The sequence below is a fragment of the Drosophila serrata genome, unplaced genomic scaffold, assembly GCF_035046125.1.
Source record: "Drosophila serrata isolate PLE 108 unplaced genomic scaffold, ASM3504612v1 contig_184, whole genome shotgun sequence".
Taxonomy (NCBI): Eukaryota; Metazoa; Arthropoda; class Insecta; order Diptera; family Drosophilidae; genus Drosophila; species Drosophila serrata.
The window spans coordinates 5,302,132-5,320,314 of NW_028257082.1; the positions used below are offsets into that span (position 1 = coordinate 5,302,132).

Sequence of the window (18,183 nt, forward strand, 5' to 3'; positions counted from 1 at the left end):
TTTGACAATTTTAATGATGTAACCCCTTATGAAATTTTCAAAAAATTTAAAAATGTTCTTTTCCTCCGGAAATTTCTAGGAAGATTCGGCTTTTGATGCTGAACAAGAATATATATAATTTATAGGGTGGGAAATGACTTTTTCAGTATGTTTTAAGCTTCTGACTAAAACTATAATACAGAAATATATACTTTAACTTTAATTTGATTTAATTTATATTTTCTGTCATAATTTCTTTAAAAATTTTGTATGTACATACCTGAAATTAATTTTGTAAAATAAATTATTAAGCAATTTTCCTAGAAACTAGCCAAACTTGTTCTTAAGAACCCAAAAGTAGGTCGAACTTACCATTAAATGTGAAAAAGATGGAAATTCTAGCCTCTGGAACAGTCAGAAAATATATATATATTTAATATATTGATTAAATCAAGAGCGTACAAATTTTTCCCAGTGCATCTTCCCTATATCTCTTCACTATCAAAACTCTCCTTCTTTTGCCCATGTGTGTGTGTGTGTGCTTTATAGCCATGGCTCGCTTCACGCTCTTGACCATGTGACCAGCTAGCCGTGTCAGTCATTTTGAGCGCCGTTCCGCCTTTGTGCCCCCGGAGAAGAACAAATCTCATCTTTGTGTTTGCCCTGTCTCACTCTGGACTGCATCTATCCCGCTTGCTCTGCCCTGGTCGCATTATCAGAGTCCACGCCCTGCGCCGGCATAAAATAAGTTAGTCCTGGGCAAACGTCCTGTCCCCGGACACGCAATGGCCCAGCTCATGTTGACTTTTCCTATTTTAAGTCCGTTTATTTCTTTTACACTTGCTCTGCTTGCCATCTCTCCGGGCTCGTTGTAGTTGCTGGAAAAGTTTTTTTTCCCGCCTTTCCACTCGCCGCCGCCTGCCAAGTGGCAGGACACACCAAGGAGGAGGAGGAGCCGTGGAAAATTGTGTATTGCATTTGCTTAGCGAAAACTTTTAATGATCCGGATGGAGGCCATGGAGAAGGGCTCGATGCGTAACCGGATCCGAAATGGCATCCACATCAAGAGAGTCGGCGAAACTGAACTGCTGAATGGGATTTGATTCAGAGGATAGTTTGACTAATTAAGGGGAAGTTTTCTAGCTCTCTTTTAAGTCAATATTAAAGGAGAACATTGCTTTTAATAAGTCGGGAAAATGTCCATACACAACCCCTTTTCTCTATCTATGTAGCCCATTAAAATATGAAACCTTTCCCTTTTTGAGCTCGTTTTGTTATCTTTGGTACTTTAAAATAATTTATATCTTCAAAATATGCATACAAGTATCATTATTATTAAAGAAATTGCTAGGTTCATGGGCTGTGAGTGTTCATAAAAATTTCCTCAAAGCACTTGGACTTGTTCCACTTTTTCACAAACCTTATCACTAAGCCCCGCCTCTCGGGTTAATTCCCTGTTATCGAATCCTCTGGCATTGCTTTTTTATAATGTCTTTCTGGCTAGAGGCATGTTTGTATAAGCCATTTCTATCTGCGTTACGTTGTTGAACATAATCGAACTAATCAATTTGCGTAAATAAACTGCTCTCGGTTTATTATCGACAAGGTGCCACGTGCCCCGCGCGACATAAATCTTTATTTACAAAAGTGTAAACAAAAATTACTCACTCTCTCACTGGGGGGGAAAAGCGTGTAAAAGGCTGAAATGCGAAAAATCAACGACTTCGACAGAGGGATAACAATGGGGCTAACCTCTTGAACTCCCCCATTGAGCATGTGTGTGGGTGGGAGTGGGTGTGCGAATTAGCATGTGAGCCGTTACGTAAGCCACCCACTCAGCCACCCCCATTGGCGCCTGCTAATGGCTCTCCCGTGAGTCTGATGCTCCCGTTGAAAAGTCAACGATTGCCGCGCTGCGGAAATTAACGGAAAATCAGCAGCAAGGCACAAAAGAGAGCGAAAAGCAGGAGGCATTGCGGTACAGGAAAAACTCGATAAATTAAACAGGGATATGTAACAGAAACTTAAAGAGTTAAATAAGATAAAATATACAACTCAGATAAATAAACTAATATATTTTCCACACATTTTCTTGTTAATTTAACTTAAACTACCTTTATCATTCGAAAACCATTCTTACTTTAAATAGAGGTCTTGAAATTTCCTTTCTACTATTATAACATTTAACTATCATCCCTAAATTGTTACCTCTTATCAAGGACCCACTGTCCCTGACGTTAACAGCAACAAATGGCGAAGGATGCTTGATTTAATGTATAAAAGTTTTTGATGTTCCTCCTCTATAGGAGAGGCTCCCTCTTGGTTAGCTGTCTGCTTATTTCAAATTGTAATTATAGTCCCGCCGCGAAGGGTGTCAGTGTCAGGCGGTCGGTCCTGAGGTCCTGATCGCAGGACTGTCAGTAGAAACGTTACCAACTCACTGGAGCAGAATGCAGCAAATCACAGGCCTCTCTCTTCTCTCTTCTATGTTTCGCATAAAATGTGTATACAAATTATGCGTATTTATCGGGGAAATTCAATGAACTGTAAATGGCGTGGAAGTTGTTACGTGTGTAGATGAGAGTGTGTGTGGTGTGTGTATATGCTGGCAAAGGTGTTGTGCCATTGTTGTCCTGCGGTTGTCTGTTACAACATTAAATCCGCTGGATTGGGGGCGGGAGGGGCTGAGAATGCGCACAGGTGTGTGTCAAAAGGTACGGCGAATCGTGAAAAGGGTGGCATAATTAACGGGTGGGGGGAGAGAAAAAGCACTGAACCGTTGCCATTCGATGGGGCAAGAAGGTAGGTGTAGGTGCACAGACAATTACATGGAATTAAACGGCAGCTTAATAATTTTGTAACATAGTGTGTGCTTTCTACAAAGTCACATTGTTATTATATTAGAATAAAGATTTCATAATTCTTTGATACCCTGTTATCTTAATGAACACCTAATCGCTTTAGTAAATAGTTCAAATCACAGTCTATATTCAGTCTGATTTATTTCCGTAACTATTAGTTGAACAATTACTTTCAGCTGTGTCAAGTTCACTGAGTTGCCTTCCTGTAACAACCTTGAACCTTGACCCCTCGACAGGTGGCAGGCACATAAATATTTCATTGGCCCGAACTCTGTCAACGGGGAAAATGGAAAACTTTTACGTCCAACACGTCGCCCAACTGCCGCGTGCCAGTTATTAGTTAATAACTATTTGCTCTTTGTTTATTTATAATGTCTTAATTGCCGGAACGTGGGGGGACACCTGAGCTCCTGCCACCTGCCACCTGCCAATGTCGTATTGGGAAATGGGTAATGGGTAATGGGTATCCATCCAGGCATTGTAATTTAATGGCCGGCGCACAATTATTTTCCAATTCACAGCCCAATCTGGCCCAGGGATCCGCTGGAGTTGGCCCAATTTGGATCCCTGTTCGCTCTCTCTGCCTTTCCAGCTGCCAGGTTAATTTGCCTGCCGCACAGCAGGTGTTGAGTTTGGCTAATTAATAGGCTGCCCGAGACTGCCTGGCTGGCCCACAGATTTTTAACGACAGGTTTCGAAAAGGGGTATTGGGAGCAGGGAGCAGGGTCTCGGCCAGGAATCGAGGAATGGGTCACGTCCTGGACCGTAAACGCATCGCAAACTATGCGGGCGACAGCTGCTGTATGCACTGAAAGAAATGTAAGGACTTCAAGGTATAGTTCTTTCAAGGACAGGTTATTCTAAATGAATTTATGATGTTAAAGCTGCCTTTTCCTCAGCTTAATATTTTCTTCATAATAACTATATTTATCTTCCTGTGATTTTCAACAAAATCCTCCCATTTTATCTCAGTGTGCTCCTCCTTTTTATGGCTTTGCGTGTTTGGCATCGTTTTGTTTTGGGGTCCGCGTTCCCGAGTTATTACTAATTTTTAATTTATGTGCATTTAATTGAAATTCGGCAGAGGCCAGCCACTCGGTGACTCTCCTCTGGACTCTGGCTGTGACTCTGGCTCCGTCTTTGGCTCTGCCTTTGACTGTGACTGCGACTGTGACTGTGACTGTGACCCACTTGCCAGACAAACACGCATCGCATCGCATCGCATTGCATCGAACACGGCCAACAAGTTGCAAACAAGTCGTCGCCAAAATCGCAAGCAACATAAATTTTCGCACATTTTCGGGCTGCGTTCAACAAGCGCATGCAACCAGAAATCAGAAAAAAGTCAGACAAAAAAATGCTGGACAAAGGAAAAGAGTTATTTGGCTGCCTCCCTGCTGGCCGCAAATTTATTACGTTAATTAAAATAATTCTTAATTAATCAAAGAGGCCCAGTGAGATGCGGGCCAGGGCAGATGACCAGACTGAGTTGTGGAGGTGAAGTAAACCCTTTTGATGTCACTCCTCCACCTCCTTAAGTACTCCATGGCCAGCTGCAGCCAGTTTTGTCTAGTAATGCATGGCACATCAATTATGGAGGAGTCCCCTCCAGGATCCACCAGAGACGCGCCCACTCGACGAGTTTCTCACGGGACTCGCTTAAAAATGAATTTAATATGCTCTTTAGTTCGACCGAAGAAGCTACAGTGTCATCGGGAACAGTGGGGAAATATACTCGAGTAGACACAAAAGGGTTTTGAAATACTATTAAATTGTGGTAAAGTTTTTAAAATATGTAATGGAAATCATGGGGAAAGCTTAAAGATTATGATTTTAAAGATTGAAAGTAAAACATCTGTGTCAAAGCCAATTCTTCAGTTACCAAAATAAAGAAAATTAAAAGGATTATAACTCACGGTCTTGGTAAAACTCCCACATAATTGACAAGCCTGAAAATGGAGAATTGTATATAGAGTTAGAACTTTTTATACGATTTAAATGAAATATACAAATAAATAGTTGTTTAACACTATATATATATTTAAATAGTAACCAAAATTATGCTTCCTCTAAAAAGTTATTCAAGCTTTATATCAAATACATCTAAATTTAAGATTTTTTCAAATGTTTTGGGAACTTTATCTTCATGCCACAACCACTGTGACTCCATAGAGGGAGCTACGTTGCACTTGTCCTCCATTCGCTGCAACTCATTACATTATTTTCGTGTGTTTATTGTTTCTTTGGAGTCTCTTGCCGCCAAAGCAGCAGAAGCAGCAGCAGAAAAGCGTCAGCTCGACTGGCGCCCTATTGTTGCCAATGCCGGTTGCCCTTTCCCCTCTCGCTCAATGGAACCCGGTATGCCTGGCCTGGATCCCCATCCTGGAGTTTATTATGCAGCAACGCACCCCCAAAGCGGTTTGCTTCGACTTGGTTCTGGCAAACAGACAGCGCCTGACAATGAGTTTTTAGTTTGTGCAGCGCTCATTTCGCCGCCGCTTATCTGAGCTCCGGCAATGTTTGCTGTCATTGCAAATTTCCGAGTTTGACAGCTTACAAGCAGCCAGCCAGAGAGCCCAGGAGAGTCCGTTGGAAAACCCCTTTTTGCCCCTATTGCTCTTGTCCCCTCCCCCTCCCCCTCCCCCCTCCAGTCGGTGTCCCATCACCGCCGACCGCAGGCTCAATGTCCATCGGCTTTTCGGTTCTCCACCGCCGGACGCAACTCCACTCCATTCGATTCTGTGGCGCTGCTTGACGCACAGCGTCTTCGCTTAAGTGGCGCTATGCGTCGGACATCGTGCACAGGAAGAAAATTTTATAGGTTTTATGTAAATATAACAAAAAATGTCCAAAAATGAACATTATTTATAAAGCTAATCCTTTAAAGAAACTGCTTAGCGGGGTAAGTTCAGTTAATATCTCTAAGGAAATTCTCTTTCTTGCAATGAAGACACTTGAAAGTATTTAATTTGTATGAAATTATATCGGAATATTTCCTAAAAAAAGGTATTCTTTACTAATATTTCCCTAAAAATAATTTTAAATAGTTTGTTCCAGTGCCTATATAGTCCACGCTCTCATTCGCATTCTCATCGTCGGCGGTTATTAGTTGGCCACTGGCACTGCGTCGAGTGGATCCGTCGTAGATACGTGGATATGTGGTCTTAATGATGTCAGACCGACCCGGGCCAAACGGTACAGTGAACACAATGCCGCGCAGCCACCAGACCTGATTAGATATGTTGGCCCAATTGGGGGGCTTTTGGGGGGGATTTTGGGAGGGAGAACTTGCATCTTGGGTCTTGCATCTCTCGTATATTGTTTGGAGATACACGTAATTAATGTGGACTTAGCAGCTTGGCACTCGGATAACGAAAGATATTGGCCAGACTGCAGACTGTGCAGACTGTCGGCAGTTGCAGGCAAAGGATAAGGAGAATTTTTGGTGTCTGCCACGGATAATGAGTGCAGGTCCTTGGCCATGGGCATGTTCAGCCTTCCCCCACATGTTGAACAATTTAATTAGGGCTTGGAATCTATTGTCTTCTTGAAGAGGTTACTATAAAGAATTTAGGGAACTTGATCTGTATCTATAAAGGTTTTATCAAGCTACAGATATATATTTTACTTACAGGAAGGAAGTTCACTTTCCTTATTTCAGTAAAGAATAAAAACATTTGATGTATGTACTTAAAGTTTTAGGATGTAGATATTAAAGTAAAACCTCCAGTTACTTCTTTTCAATAAGTTCTTTTTTGCAACAAATTAAATTCAATAAAATCTGCCTTGTTAAGATCGATGCTGCTACTTATATTCGGCTTATTTTCCGTTTTCCCAATTTCCCCAAAAGCCCTGTGTGCTAATAGTAATGACGCTGCACTTTTCCAATACCCGACGATGTGCTTGAGATATTCCCCGGTTAAGGAGTAATCGCATTAGCTGGCCCCAAAACCCAAATCCGCACCCATTTCCTTCGGCATCGTGTGCTCATAATATACATGTCGATGCCAATTTAGCTATTACATAAGTGAGTCAGCTGAAAAGGAAACCAGCTTGAAGCTTCTAGCTCCCAGAACGGGACGAGAACAAGTTGGTTAGACATCACGGGCTGAGTTGTCAGTAAGTCGATGCGATGGCAAATAAAGGGGAGTGGCAGCTGCTGCGAGTCATCATTACGTTGATTTGCAGTTCAAAAATGCATGCACTTATTTGCTACTGTCCATGATTTCGATTCGAACCAAATCGGGTTCGATTCTGGACCCAGGAGATTGCCTCACTGCCTCACTAACTGACTGACTGACTGACTCGCTGGCTGGCTGACTGGTCCTTGACTCGCTGACCCAGTTGGCCTTTTGTCTTAGACCCGCCAATATTGTTTGGCCATAAGATATTTATTTGCCTTGCTTTTCCATCGGGAATTTTCAATTCTTTTTTTTGCTTGTGGAGATGCTTCCACTAGCTGAGCTGGGTGCTCCAAAGGTCAGGCCATCCGCTGCAGCAACAGTCTTCAAGCGACTTCATCCATCCTCCAACCGACCAGTCATCGTCGTCATCCTCATTCAACTTTCACATTAGTTTGTGTGTGGGTCGACGTGCTCTATCGTTCATCGCTTGTATTATCGGCACCGACATAGCCATCTTCATCTCCATCGGCATTGGCATCATCATCATCATCATCATCATCATCATCATCATCATCCACCTCGTCATCGCTTTTGAGCCACAACCCTCTCTCTCTCTCTCAGAGTCTGTGTTGGCCAATTCCTTTGATTACCGCACCCTTTTCGCTTTTGCGCTCTTTGTTTTGGGCCTGGGTCATCATAAATTGTTTGCTTTCGAGTCAATTATTGATATAGGATTTTTAGGCCATGATTAGGCCGCCTCTTCCCCGGCCAAGTGGGTCAGTGGGGCCATTGTTTTAGCCTGGTCCTCGCTCCGCTGAAAGTTCAATGCCGTAGCAAACTGCACGCCAAGTGCATTAGCTGGAACCATAAACATTGATAAGAGGGGCGATAAGGAGAGACATACCCACTCCCAGTTTTCCCTTCTAGGATTCCCGAACCCATCTCGATCCGCATTCCCCGGGCAAATTGTAGCACTCATAATTTGTTTTTGATTGCCTGGCACTTTAGCTGGCTTCACGGACCTAAGCAAACCGAAATATAAATCCAAACAAGTGCTCTTTGGACCGTCTAGGGGACACTCGAAGCGCCGGGACAAACAGAACAGGACCAGGCACCAGGGACATGGCAAGGATAGGGGACTGAGACTGAGAACCGGGACCGGGACGGGATGCGACCAAAGACCTCAACCTGGGCCCATCTTTCCTTTTTGTTTTGTGTCGGCGTCTTTTACTTTTTGCCGGCGCTTCCGTAGCTGCATCGAGAGATGCAAATGGGAATGTCTGACAGTGTACACTGTACTTAAACATTAAGCAGAAATAATACTGAATATTAATTATAAATAAATAATATACAATAAATTAATTAGTTATTATGACAAAGATGTAATTTCAATTAGGATTCTTTGAATATACAAGCTTGCATGTGAATTTCTGACTTAAGTTCGCTCAGATCTATTTCAAGGTCTCTGTTTTCCTATTTTATGTCTAGATAAAATTCCAAATATTCCTCTTAATTATTCGTTATTCTCAGTGCATTTTTGAGGGGAATGGAAATGAGAATGGCTCTGCTCGAAAGCCTTTTGACAATATTTGCGCGCCCTGACAATAAAAACGCAAAGTGAAGTCTTGAGCTGCAGCTCCTTCCATCTGCCGCATGTTTTGTGTGTTTGTGCCTGGGCGGCGGCGGGTCATTTAAATTTCATGCTAAATCAAAAATTCTTGTGTTTATTATTTGTTTTGTGCGATGTCTTTCGAATCCTCAACTGCGGTTCTCCACTGCCTTTTCCTGTTTGTCTTTGCGTTCTAGTTCATTTCAACGGACCGGCGCTGCCTCTCTTCTCTCCTTTTGTTGTCAGCCAAGAAGGCGCCCTGCGCTCCTCCATCCTGCATCGATTGCAGGCGGCATCCTTTGAGACCGGCACACAGGATGTCGATTACATTTGTTTACTGCACTCGGTGCACTATAATTTCCCCCTGCGTTTAATGAACAGGTGACCACCACACAGTCAGACCCCGAAGACTTTGGAGACAAAACATGGAGGATGGAGGATCCTTCTTGGCATTTAATCTCAGAAGCGCATCGCCAGATTTACGCTCTAGACAAGATCAAAGCGTCAACTTAGCATTCAGCAGGCCACCAATCAGTGGAACTGGCCAATCCACTCGAGATCTGGAGATGCTAGTGGATAGCCCATTCAGTTCCCTTGAGTGGGGTCTCGAGTGACTAACTGGAGTAATAGCTGCAATGATTTGCATTGAGCTCTGAAAGGTGTTGGGATTTATGGACAAGTGCTATTTACATTAAAGATCTTGAGTAATATATATCTCAGCTTACAACAAATATCAGAAATGTTGTATTAATAATTCCAGCAAAATTTGCTGTATGTTCTGAACTTAAGCTGACTTTATAGCTGAGGAAATATTGCCAACAATGTTGCCTTAAGGGGATTAGCCAAGCTAAGAGCCAAGGTCTGACCACTCCTGGCAGTCAGATAAATAAGCGATAACATTTTAATGGTCGTGGATCGTGGGTGAAGATGTTGCGGGTTGGGGATAGGAATCGGTATGAGGATCGGAATGAAGATACGGATAGTGGTCCCAGACCCGGGCATTACTCAATCAGCAGGCCATAAATGCAAGTTGATTAATGCAACCGCCAGCCCGACGACAAGTGCAACATTTCCGGTGACAATGATGGGGAGTTGGTAGCACTCAGAAAAAATATTGATCCTATATTGAAATATTCAAAGGATGTTCTGTAGGGATAAAGATAAAGAGCTATGTAATGATTTAATTTGATACCTAACATTCTTCTTACTCAATTGTTATTGCATATTTCTTCAACTTATAAGAAGTATTAAACAAATATCTCCCAGTGCAGACTGCTGTTGCAGTTGCAGACGACGTCATGCAGTCTGTGCGGATCACGGAGTGGCAATCAAACGGAGGCCACATTTAGGGGTCTGCGACAGTGACAAGTGTCAAAACGCAGGTTGCACTCATTCAAATTGGCATGATTTACGTTCGCCCCGATACCAGTTCCAGATCTCACTCCATCTCCAGCTTCTGTCATCCGTTGGATGCAACTATGGCCATGTGGCAATGTGGCAATGTGGCAATATGGCAAATTCCAGCAGCACTTAACAAGCCGCAGCCGAAGGCGAATGACAAACAGCAAATGCGGATCGGAGACAAGATGCTGACAGGGGACCCAAAAGGGACTGGGATCGAAGATCTGGGATGTGGGACCTAGCGATCTCATCCCATCCGATCCGATCCAATCCGATTCGGATTCCAGAATCGGTGGGGCCGAGGGTCGCTGCCAGCGTCTCATGTTGTCCATGTTCATCGCCAAGTTGCCGCCATTTGGTGTGCATGCAAAGTGTTGAATAATTTGTTGCGAAATATTTCTAGATACATGTACACCTTACAAAGAAGTCGAAGAAGAATAGCTTATATGTATTTAGAAAGTTCAATCTTTAAAAAAGAAATACGAATAATATTACATAGGGCATAGTAAGCTCTAAAAAAGCAGATGTGACTTGAGACTTGAGACTATAAATCCGAAATAGTTAACTTGAATCTTTGTTGGGTGAACCATGGTAGTTAGTTAGCAATACGCTGCAACTGCAACTGCAACTGCAACATCAGCAACAGCAGCAGCAGCAGCAACATCAGCAGCAACAGAATCAGTTGCAACTGCAACTACTGGCGACTGTTGCGTTGCTGCGTAATTAAGTGGGCGACAGTCTGGTAAATGCAAATTTCTTGGCCTTGTCGCTTGTGCTTGCGGCAGGACATGCTGCAGAATGCAGAGATGCTGCGATGGCGATAACTGGGCCCCCGATAGCTGGGCGCGATGTTGCAGCTCCTTGTAGACGGGCGATAAGCGCTCGCCTATGATCTATGATCCTGACCTTGGTTGAATGCAGAATGCGCATACGCAGTGTTGCACACTCTTAATTAAAATGTCAAAACTGGTTTAATGGCGCTAATGAACGAACATTGCTCGGTTCGTTAGTTTGACAATATTATGTGTGTATGTGAGTGAGTGAGTGTGTGTACATCTGTGCCCCCTGAAATACCTGGGATGCCTTTCGTTTGATCTGCTTGGCGATCTGGTCTTTGATTTATCACCCATTGCCTAGCGAATAAAAGCCGCCGCCGCCGAAGCATTTGCAGGCTTTTCAGTCAACGGAAAATGAAAAGTTTTCCCCATTGCCCTGACAGTTTGCGTAGCGACCGTTGATTTATAGAAATCAAAGCTCAGTCCGCTGGCAAATGTATTGTTGAGTTCGTTATCGAGACGGGAAAACTATGCCAAACTATTGTTGAGACTGTGTTTGATCTTAAATGTTCCATAACTGATCATGGCTTTTGTTGAGCATAAATTATAAGGTTTATAATGCCAAAACGTTGGATATAATTTGATAAATAGTTTTGAATTGAAAGAGTTTACTTGCCGGAATAAGGATAATTTCGCATATATTTTTAAATTTTTTGTTTCAATTCTCTTTTGTAAATACTTCATTCAGCAACTATTTAATATAAATTGTTCTAATAATTTTAGCTTCTTCTTGGTCCTTTTATTGGCTCAAAATGTACTCATCTGTAAAGAATCCTTTGCCAATCCTGTGTCCAATTCATTTCTAGCTCCTCTTTAGCTGCAACACCAAATGGCTTTGCATTTACACAACTACACCAAGAGAAATCCCCAAAATCTGTTGATTATTTTACTAATATTTCATTACAATCCTATTTTCACAAATATTTTTCTCTGTGCAGCCAGTCAGCCTCCTCTTGGGGGATCGCTCTTGTCTGCAAAGTTGCGTGATTTATTTGGGCGGCTCGGGAGTTTTTTTTTGTGCTCTTTCTGCGCTGCGCTTTTTATTATGGCGAAATTTTTTATTTTATTATTTTTATTGGTGCGCACTCGAGTGGATTTCGTGGCCTGGAGTACGCTGGAGCACTGCAGTTGGGGGCCTAGGCCAACGGGTATCCACCCGCACCCCTTTTTTGTTGGCCAGAAACGGAGAAGTCGGAGGAGGCATCCCTCCTCCTTCGCCTGTAAACACAACGGCACTGGGAATGCATATCCAGTATATGTGCATTTATTATTTTACTTGGCCTGCTCGCATTTTGCAGCAACGATCTGTAGACACAATAAATTACCAATTATATTTTCATTTCATATTTCTGTCATTGATTTCGCTGCCAGACTCTGAAATCAAAGGGGAGTGGGCTGTGCTCTGGCCAACTCTGTCGAAAACTCATATACGATGCCAGGGACAATTTGCTTTATCAATCATTCGAAATGCAATGACGGATCGGGATGGAACCTACTCCACATATTAATTACAGACTTACAGACTTCAAATAAATTAGTTTCTGTCTTTGTTACAGGCACAAAAAAGAACTCTTTACTTATGGGGCTTTTAAGCTGCCAAATAAGATCGTTAAAACTTATACGAAATGAGAGAATATATACAATTATCATTAGGAAAATGAACTTGAAGTAATTTTCAAGTTTAAAATGAATGTACCTTTATTCTTGATTAATCAACAACTAATAAATAAAACTCACATAGTAGATATTGTATATCTATGGCATTTACATACATATTTCATTGACTTTTTTGCCAAATTAATAGGGAACCCTCAGGAATAAGTCCTAGTCTTTTTCCGACTTTTATTCTTCACAAACCAAAAACAGGCGCTACGCATCTTCTCGTTTGAGTTCCCGAAGAAATCGTAGTGCGGAACAGACCGACTCCATGATCATACCTGATGAGAGGAATGTTAGAGTACTCCTAAAACGCTGGGAATAGCTTACACATATATAAGACTTCGAATATAATATCTAATGAATTCGAAAATAGCGTGTGATCGTCCCAAATATCACGCAATATGAGACTTAATCCAGTAACCACTATTAATGTCGCCGGTAAACTCAACACGATCCAGATGAACACTGGGATTCTCATTTTCTGGAAAACAGGTATTTCAAGATCAATAACTTTCTCTAGATTTCACAACTTTATAACTTACTATCACAGCACCTATTATCAGAATCAAAGCGCCTATAATTGTAATTATCAGACCCGCAAGGAGCATACATTGGTTAGCTCCATAAGTTCCTCCTGTGACAATAGACAAGTTGAGAGACTTCGGATAGCACTTAAAGTGCGATAATATTTACGTAAAATGATAAAGCTCAAGGGAACACAACATATTATTATTATGGAGATGCCATTTAAGACGCAGTGAATCCGATTAGAAAGACGCAGGCAAATACACATGGTTAACTCTAGAAATTTATTTGTTTAAATTTTTACTTATTTTCTACGAGATATGAAAGAAGACTCAAGCATAGTCGTATTTCAAACAAGATTCTATAATTACTGATTTCTATCCTTTCATGTCCCTCAAACAAGGCAATATTCAGCCATATTTATAAGGATTTGTTGTGGTACAAATGAAATAATGAAAGATTTAGATCGAATATCAATATTTACTTAACAAAATATTGTGTAACGAGACTGAAATATATATTCAAAAAGATATCTTTCAGGGCAATGAATATAGAAATATATGTATAATGTGACAATGTGTAACAGAAAATTCAAAAGGTGCTTATCTCGGTAAATTTTTCAAGATTTAATCAATTTTTAAACTATGAATTATAGTTTTCTCCGATTTCTTGTACAATCTCCTCCTCAAAAGTATTTTCGCAGAATTGAAAAACGTAACTTTAATGAAGGCAAGCAGCCGGAAAAGTGCAATCTTAACCGAAAAGCCAAGCCAACCCCGGGGCCTCAGTTGACTGAGGGAAAAAAGCGCGAAAATCCCTTTGTTAGACTGTTTTTATTTTCGTCTACCACCGCAGACCGTCCATATTTATTTCCTTTGTCGCCCTATAAAGCCCGGCCAGCTGGCTTTGTGCACAGAGCCCGTTTGCAACATTAAGACCCCGGGACCAGCGATACGGCCGGGAAATCAAAAGTTGCCCCCCAAAAGTGTCTAGGAAATTGTGCATGCATTAAATAAATGAAAATGCCGGATGGACAAAGTGACCAGGGGTCGGCACGTTCCAAGTGATAGAACTAAGGGTCTATGTGCAAATTAAAATGGAAGTCCAAGGCGATTGGGGGTTAAATTTAAAAAATTAAATTGCTCCTGTGCAAGAAGTTTCTTTAAAAACTTACTTTAAAGTATGTGAATGCAAAAAGTTCATTCCATTAGAAGAAAAGATTTAAATTTAACTTCAAGAAATAAAGTTAAATAAACCAACTGCAGGTTAAAGTTTTTATTATCATAATTTCACTGCAATTGCTGAATTGTCTTGTAAATTAGATCTTGTCCTTTCGCGGAGCGCTCCTCGGGGATAATGTCCCCCAACACAGTCCGGATAACGTTTCTGCCTTACTCCCGTCTTGATTTCGCGAATAAATAGACATGATAAGTATACCATGTATATGATCCAACCTGGGGAAGCATATATCAGATTTCAATGGATTTTCATAGATCCTCCAACTGGCTTACACACGATTATGATCAACGCAATTATCTTCCGCGCCTTATCGAACCCAGGAAGAAAGTTCCACTTCTCTTTCAGTATGAGACAGGACATACTGATAACTATGACAATCGTTGGACATATCAGCACTATCCAGGTCAGCACTAGAAAGCGCTTTCTCTGGAAACTGGATACTGCAGGCCTTAACTTACTTACACAAGAAAGCCCAAAGCCCCTGGACTTACCAGGATAGCACCCAGCAAGAGGCAAAATCCAGCCAGAATTCCAAGGCTCAAGGCTGCCAAAAGGATAATGTAGTGAACCTCATGGCGTCCTTTTGAGACACAGTGCTCAAAACTTGAAGGTAGTTTTTATATATTAGAATAGTTACCACAGATAAAACCTATAAAGGCCACACTGAATACTATTTCGGCAATGGACCATATGATGCACTCTAATCGAATGGTAAGATCGTTACAATTTTTGCACATTTTTTCCCATCCATAAATATAAAATAGAAACAAATTTACTTTGATTTTGACATCTGTCATACGAAATGTGTATAAAATTAAACATATTCTCAACAAAATCTATTTATTTAAATCGTAAGCTATATATAGCTCTCTTTTGCTTTTAGAAACTATGAAAGTATGAGTTAATTTGATTACATCATTAGCTTGCTTCAGGCATTTTCAAGTTCTTTTCCTGGGTTAAACCTTTTGAATATTTCCATGCCAGCAAATAAACAAATTATTTTCCCTTTCCAATTTACTTGCAGCATTTAATTGCCAGGACCAATTATAAAGTTGGGCTGGGAAAAAATATTCTGGGGACCGAGAAACTAGTCGAAAAACTCTGGTAAAAACCAAAAGCCGGCAGGTAACTCAATCCGGGGAAGCTCAGCCTGAGAAGGGTGGTAATTATACTTGCCAATTTTCATGGTTCACAGGAATTTGCGTATTTTCTTCGTTGATTTTTATTTTTTACCATAATTTGCTGCTCTCTTGTTTGTCTGCCATTTGTCCTGGCGCACAAATTGCGAATTGAAAACTTCGAAAACTAACGGCAATTAAAGTATTTTCTCCTTGAAACCGAAACCCAGCCCCCCGAAGCCCGCCCAGAGGAAAACCAGAACCCGAAACTTGGACTATTTGGCTGACTGTGCGTGTAATTATAATTTTCTTTAAGTCGGTTTGCGCAAACTTTTCTTTATGTCAAAGTTTCGTTTCCTCCCCAGTTCCAGTCCCAGCCCCGTTGCCTGTTTCCGTTTCCCTGTATCTGTGCGACCACAAATAATTTTGTGGAAAAGTTGAAGTTGGCCCCTTTGCCCCTTTTGCCGGAATTTTCGTGCATTTTTTCCTCCATGTTGTTGGTAATTATGCTCTTTGTGAGACGCGGCAAAGTTTCGGGTACATCGTCTGAGTGTATTAGTTGAAATGTGCTTCGGTTAGCCCAAGGAAGCGAACAAGTTGCCAAACTTATGACAACAATAACGGCGGAAAACAAGGATTCGAGCTGGTAGCAGGACTCTCCAAGGAGAGCAGACTGTTTATATTTTGGGCAGCTCACCTCTCGGTCCTTTGGCTAGACAATGTGTCTTATTAGCAAACTTTCCAATGATTTCCATTCATTACAAGTTCGGCCACAAATTTTCAGCTAATCACGTTTGCTGATGAATGGAACTGCAACTTTATCAACAGTTTTCCGCCATAATTGTGTTACCTGGCGGAAAACTCATTCAGATTCCGCGTCCTTCCACAAATATAATATAAACTGATGGATTATATTGCAACTAGTAAAGAAAGTAAATGTTGAATAGAAGCAAAAACTAATTCAATTTGACTATTGATGTACAAAAACAATTGTATATTTTGCAACTGTATAAAAAATGATGAGCATTTTCAAAGACTTTTTGAGAAAGTTCCAGTTGTGTTGTAAATATGAAATCCAACCACGATAATGACCATAATGCCCATCAAAATGTCCTCCTAAAAATGTATGTTAATAATTAATTATTTAGTAAATTTGAACTTGCTTTTTACCATATCGCACATTATACTTATAGCCACTTCAAATGCTAAAGCCAGAACCATAGGTGATAGAAGGAGAATATCAAGAGTGCTAACCTCAAAAACTAGGAAATTATAACTTGTGAATTTGGTATAAATTACTTTAAAAACAAATTCACCATATCGAAGAAGTCCTACTGAGAAGAAGATGACAAAAAGTCCTGCCAGGAGACACGTAATAACAGCTTCACATTTCCAGCACATTTTTCTATAATTTAAAGCACACTTCTTATTGACATTTAATACCCAGACTGCGATATTTTTCAAACTCTTGAATATAAAATATACTTAATGGTGACCATCTATATTACGAAAGCGTATATTAGTTTTCCGGTACTCAACACCAACTCACGACTTGTCCATTCCAGCTAATGGGCAGTTATAAAGTTAGGTACAAATATACATAGCTGCTCCCTTCGAGCATTTTATTGGATTACTCAATCAAACATGTGCTGGGGGGAGGAGAGCTCAGGTAACGAGATAGGTAAATCGGGTTGTCAGGAAATAAATCTCAATTAAAAAAGAGAAGTGTTGCAAATTACAACATTCCAACGATGTCTGGCAATCTAGTTATGTTTAAAAAACCCTGTAAACTCTAGGTGGAATATGCTTGAATAAATATTTGTAGCTTTATCTATATATATATAAATATTCCTTTTGCTCCGATATACCAACATTCCACTGACGCAATGCTAATTCGAATGCAGACCCTCAAACATCCTTGAGAGTTATGCAAAGCAGGAGCCGCCGACTGCGAAATGTGTTTTCACTTTTGTTCGTTTATCAAACGGGTGTCGGGCTGACTGGTTTGCTGGTTTGTTGGCCAAGGCGCCATGGTCCAACTGCAATATGACCAACGGCAACAAATAGCTGACAGTAACAGCCACGGATACAGCTGAAACCTGAAAAGGACCCGGAGCAAATTCACGACTCGCATATTGAAAACAAAAAAAACTGCAGTCTGAGTGAGCCACACGTGATGGGGGATTTTGTGATTGTGTTTATGGTGTGGCTACATGGATGTGTGCACTTAAAGAAATGTCTTGTAGATTTTATACTATATTTTCTAGGAAAATAGAGAATATATATCACAAATCATCACAATTTTGAACCCTTTTCTAGGGAAAGCAGGGGTTTATGAAGATATACTTAGAAGAGTCCCATTTTCCTTGTCAAAAACATCTTTACCTATTGTAGTATCCTAGAATTATTATATGCAAATTATTACATGTGATTTTCCAATTTTCCAAGTGTGAAAATACCGAGTGCAGCAGCCCCAAGTGCCGCATCCCTCGCTCCTCTCCATCCTATCCCTTGATGTGAAGCGAAGTGAAAATGAAAACAAAGTTTAACAAACCGTGGCTAACGAGCTACATTATTAAAACTTCAAAAATGCATAAATTTGCCAGAGACGAGCGGTGCGGACTGTGGCATTATAATAATATAATGCATATCCTGGCCAGGCATTTGAAAGTTATTGACACCTTCTCCTCTTGCTCTCTCCAGTCGTGACGCGATCAAGACCCACTCCTCCGGCTCGAGGTGTTGCCAAACTCTGATTCCCCTCCTCCACCACCTGCACGATCTGTCTCCACTCCCACTCCCACTCTCAGACTCAGACTCAGACCAGGTCCA

At 41.1% G+C, this 18,183-nt stretch overlaps 2 protein-coding genes, 1 long non-coding RNA gene and 1 other non-coding gene across 8 annotated transcripts in view; all 4 read right to left on the reverse strand.

The window, feature by feature from the left end:
* LOC110181801 (dynein regulatory complex protein 8) overlaps positions 1-18,183 on the reverse strand; it is a 308,724-nt gene that overhangs the window by 249,336 nt on the left and 41,205 nt on the right. For both annotated transcript variants that reach the window (XM_086828341.1, XM_086828342.1), the window contains exon 2: positions 4,757-4,789. Coding sequence is in view for 1 of the 2 variants with exons in the window: in XM_086828342.1 (XP_086684468.1) it covers positions 4,757-4,789 (33 nt within the window). In the remaining variant the exon portion in view is untranslated. The remainder of the gene's footprint in view (positions 1-4,756; positions 4,790-18,183) is intronic.
* Positions 12,513-13,547, reverse strand: LOC110191975 (uncharacterized). Of its 3 annotated transcripts, none has more exons than XR_015270663.1 (4): positions 13,366-13,547; positions 13,163-13,270; positions 13,012-13,103; positions 12,513-12,950 (listed from the first exon to the last, which is right to left on the reverse strand). It is a non-coding gene; the product is annotated as an uncharacterized LOC110191975 (long non-coding RNA). The 3 variants fall into 3 exon arrangements; XR_015270662.1 differs by having other exon boundaries at positions 13,163-13,305; XR_015270661.1 differs by having other exon boundaries at positions 13,163-13,542.
* LOC110191946 (uncharacterized) lies at positions 14,255-15,088 on the reverse strand. Its single transcript, XM_086827630.1, is given in 3 exon segments — positions 14,255-14,448; positions 14,506-14,659; positions 14,725-15,088. Coding segments are annotated over 3 exon segments (633 nt in total). The 5' UTR covers positions 15,031-15,088; the 3' UTR covers positions 14,255-14,275.
* Positions 16,317-16,801, reverse strand: LOC110191989 (uncharacterized). Of its 2 annotated transcripts, none has more exons than XR_015270781.1 (3): positions 16,668-16,801; positions 16,532-16,613; positions 16,317-16,467 (listed from the first exon to the last, which is right to left on the reverse strand). It is a non-coding gene; the product is annotated as an uncharacterized LOC110191989 (transcript). The 2 variants fall into 2 exon arrangements; XR_015270780.1 differs by having other exon boundaries at positions 16,522-16,613.